This window comes from Sinocyclocheilus rhinocerous, unplaced genomic scaffold (assembly GCF_001515625.1).
Source record: "Sinocyclocheilus rhinocerous isolate Xijiao unplaced genomic scaffold, SAMN03320098_v1.1 scaffold990, whole genome shotgun sequence".
Taxonomy (NCBI): Eukaryota; Metazoa; Chordata; class Actinopteri; order Cypriniformes; family Cyprinidae; genus Sinocyclocheilus; species Sinocyclocheilus rhinocerous.
The window spans coordinates 1,346,622-1,350,488 of NW_015652301.1; the positions used below are offsets into that span (position 1 = coordinate 1,346,622).

At 38.8% G+C, this 3,867-nt stretch overlaps 1 protein-coding gene across 1 annotated transcript in view; it reads left to right on the forward strand.

The window, feature by feature from the left end:
* LOC107714556 (homeobox protein cut-like 2) overlaps positions 1 to 3,867 on the forward strand; it is an 82,871-nt gene that overhangs the window by 73,942 nt on the left and 5,062 nt on the right. The window contains exon 2 of the mRNA XM_016520425.1: positions 292 to 402. Coding sequence (XP_016375911.1) covers positions 292 to 402 — 111 coding nt within the window. The remainder of the gene's footprint in view (positions 1 to 291; positions 403 to 3,867) is intronic.

Consider the following 3,867-nt stretch of genomic DNA (forward strand, 5'->3'; position numbering starts at 1 on the left):
TCTCTCTCTCTCTCTCTCTCTCTCTCTCTCCCATGACTGTTGCAGAGGTATTGATTATTTTGGATTCTGATTATCTAAAAGGCCTTCTGCTACTGTTGGCATTGGATTTATTTTGGTTTAATTATTAATGGGGCTGAGTTTACAGTAAGCATTCACCTTCTATCAGATCATGACGGATTACACGGTTAATATTCAGCAGCGTATATTTATTTATGTGTGTACTACGCTGTGTATATGAGTGTTGGCAGGCCTCTAAAGCGTCTCTCTCTCTCGTTCTCTTTGTCTCTGTAGAGGGAGCTAAATTCAGTGGCGGCACAACTAGCAGGCCGACAGGAAGAGAGCGAGGACTCCCATAAGCACCTGGTGGAACTGAGCCGGGAATTCAAGAAAAATGTCCCAGAGGTGAGTGGGAGAGCGAGAAATAGTTTAGTGTGTGTGAGATGTTCATCTAGTCAGTTTCATGCTGATAGACCCTTTTAAGGTTTTCTTGACCTTACCTGAGATGGAAACCGAGTTTGGGTTCAAGGCTTTGACCCTCATATGAGCTTCGGTTTGTTTGCTCCTCCACTCATTTTCTGTCTTTCTTCTGTTGTCTTGAAAACTTCCTCCCCTTCTCATATTTCAGAACTTTTTGAGCCAATCAACTGATCCGTAAATGCCATGTGACTAATTATTCTGGAACAGCTGGAAAATGACATCATGATAAAACTGATCAGCTGATTTTGACACTTTTGTATGTTGTGTAAATACATTTGTTTACATATTTAAATTATTTACATATTTATTGTAATTTACATGCATTTATTCATTACTATATAACATAATTTACAAAAAAAATCAATTTAATCTTTCAAGATATGTTTACTATAATATAATAAAGCATTATTTATGATATACACTACCATTCAAAAGTTTAAGGTCAGAAAGTTTTTTTTAAGAAGTTAAAATTTGATTCAGCAAGAACACATTAAATTGCTCAAAAATTACAGTAAATACATTTATAATGTCACAAAAGATTTCCATTTCAAATAATGCTGTTCTTTTTAACTCTCTGTTCATTAAGCAGTTCAGAAAAAAATGTATCACGATTTCCACAAAAATATGAGGCAGCACAACTGTTTTTAACATAGATAATAATCAGAAATGTTTCTTGAGCACCAAATCAGCATATTAGAATGATTTCTGAAGGATCATGTGACACTGAAGACTGGAGTAATGATGCTGAAAATACAGCTTTGATCACAGGAATAAATAACATTTTACAATATCTTCAAATAGAAACCAGATTTTTAAAATTGCAATAACATTTCACATTATTACTGATTTTACTGTATTTTTGATCAAATAAATGCAGCCTTGGTGAGCATAAAAGTCTTTCAGGAACATAAAAACCCCAAACTTTTGCTTAAAAGTTCCCAAAATTTTCTTTTAAAATATTTTTTGAAAGGTCAACAATAAATATTTTCGGAAACCAGATACCGTGAAACGCTGTAGCTACGGCATCTACCAGAAGGGGCTTTGCGTCTCCGCCCCTTCCACTTTCTGCTCCTCCCCTCTTGACATTCCTCTTTTTCTGTCTCCTCCCCTGTCTTCTTTGCCCCTCCCTTTTTTGCTCCCTCTCATTTTCATTCCCACCCCTCAACTTCTCCTCTTCCAGTATGAGCCATTGCTAGCTAATATTCCCAAGCTTGTATCTAGTTTCTCTAGTTTCATAAAGCTCAGATAGTTCTGTATCTGCCAGACTGTCACTCGGTGTGCCTATCTCACTGAAGACATACAAACCCATGCGTCCCTCCAGTATCAGCACTAATAGTGTAACACAGAGTATCTGCTGTTTATTGACGTTACTTGTCACATCCAGCCCAGAACAGGCAGACATCAGCATTTAATCTTCCAGAACCTTCAGCAAAACCTTTCAGAAAATGAGCCGCTCGTTCCCATGGAGGAAAATCCTCCGCCGAACGTCTTTAAGTTCAAGTCCCTCTCCGTTTAAATTCCCGTCACTCTAATCCGGAGCTGCGCCTCCGATTCCTCTTCAGGTAAAGGTGACGGCGGGAGGAATGCTTGTCACGCATCTCTCATTATACGCGCTTTGACATTTTACATTTTTCCTCTTTAGCGGCCTTCCTTTTTCCGAGGCTGCGCTTGAAGCTTCGACACGATCCGGCGTCAGACCTCTCGACTCAGAAGCCCAACTCCTCGTTTGCTCTCCACTTGACACAAATGTCATCAGTGACAATCAGAATTGACAAGATTAGCAAACGTCTGGAGCGAATGGGGTTCGTGCTAGCTGTATCGTTAAAGATTGTGGCGTAATTGAACATAAACAAAGCGGCAGTAATGGATTGACAGGAGAATCAGACGAGTTATTTGTGTTAATGGAGAAGTTATTATTGTCTTCAGCCGAAGGTTCTCGGTTCAATACAACATCTACTAACAACAAATGTGGCGTACTGTTGATTACCACAGACAGTCATTTTTTTATTTATTTACAATACTAATACACATACAATGGAAGTCTGTTGGTGAAAACAGTGGTTTAAAACTCATACATTTGTTAAAGTACTTGGATGTTTGTACAGATTTAATGTTATTTGAGCTGAATTTTCATCCCTTTCAGTAGTAGGACTACTGGTTTAGGTGGATGAACTTCTGGTTATGTATTACAAGTGTAATTCAGTGTGATTTTTCTCTTGAAATATTGCATTCAAGTCTGTAGTGACAAAGTCAGTAAGTGTCTCTGTCATACTAGTCTCATTGTTAACATGTATGTTGTTCAAGGTTAAATGTTGTTTAACATTCATCCTGGTGAAATTATTTGACTCATAGACAACTGAAGCTGTACACCAATGTTATTTTAGTATATTGATATACTATTATACAGTAGTTTTTGATAATATTTGGAATTAGATTCTATTTTTATATGTATTGTATACAAACCCATGCGTCCCTCCAGTATCAGCACTAATAGTGTAACACAGAGTATCTGCTGTTTATTGACGTTACTTGTCACATCCAGCCCAGAACAGGCAGACATCAGCATTTAATCTTCCAGAACCTTCAGCAAAACCTTTCAGAAAATGAGCCGCTCGTTCCCATGGAGGAAAATCCTCCGCCGAACGTATTTAAGTTCAAGTCCCTCTAATCCGGAGCTGCGCCTCCGATTCCTCTTCAGGTAAAGGTGACGACGCGAGGAATGCTTGTCACGCGTCTCTCATTATACGCGCTTTGACATTTTACATTTTTCCTCGTTAGCGGCCTTCCTTTTTCCGAGGCTGCGCTTGAAGCTTCGACACGATCCGGCGTCAGACCTCTCGACTCAGAAGCCCAACTCCTCGTTTGCTCTCCACTTGACACAAATGTCATCAGTGACAATCAGAATTTACAAGATTAGCAAACGTCATGCTAGCCGTATCGTTAAAGATTGGGGCGTAATTGATAATAAACAAAGCGTCAGTAATGGATTGACAGGAGAATCAGATGAGTTATTTGTGTTAATGTAGGGTGACCATACGTGCCACTTTCCCAGGACGCATCCTGGCCAGGATTTGTTTTGGCTTTGTTTTCCTGTTTTCATGCTTGCTGAAGGTAATGATCGAAAAGTAGTTTGACCAATAACATGCAAGCATTGTACATAATGGACCAATGGCGTGTGAGAAGGTGGGATCTACAGTCAAAGCGATGCAATTACGCGTACATATTAGGTGTGTTCGACTTAAAAACAGCACGGCTCAGACCGATCAGTGTTTGACATCAAAGTAACTCGAGAGCGTTTCGAAAGCATAACCGTCTGTACACTGAAAAAAAAGATTTTGTGGTGTTGTAAAATATATTAAATTAATCATCATAAATTCTACTTGTAATATT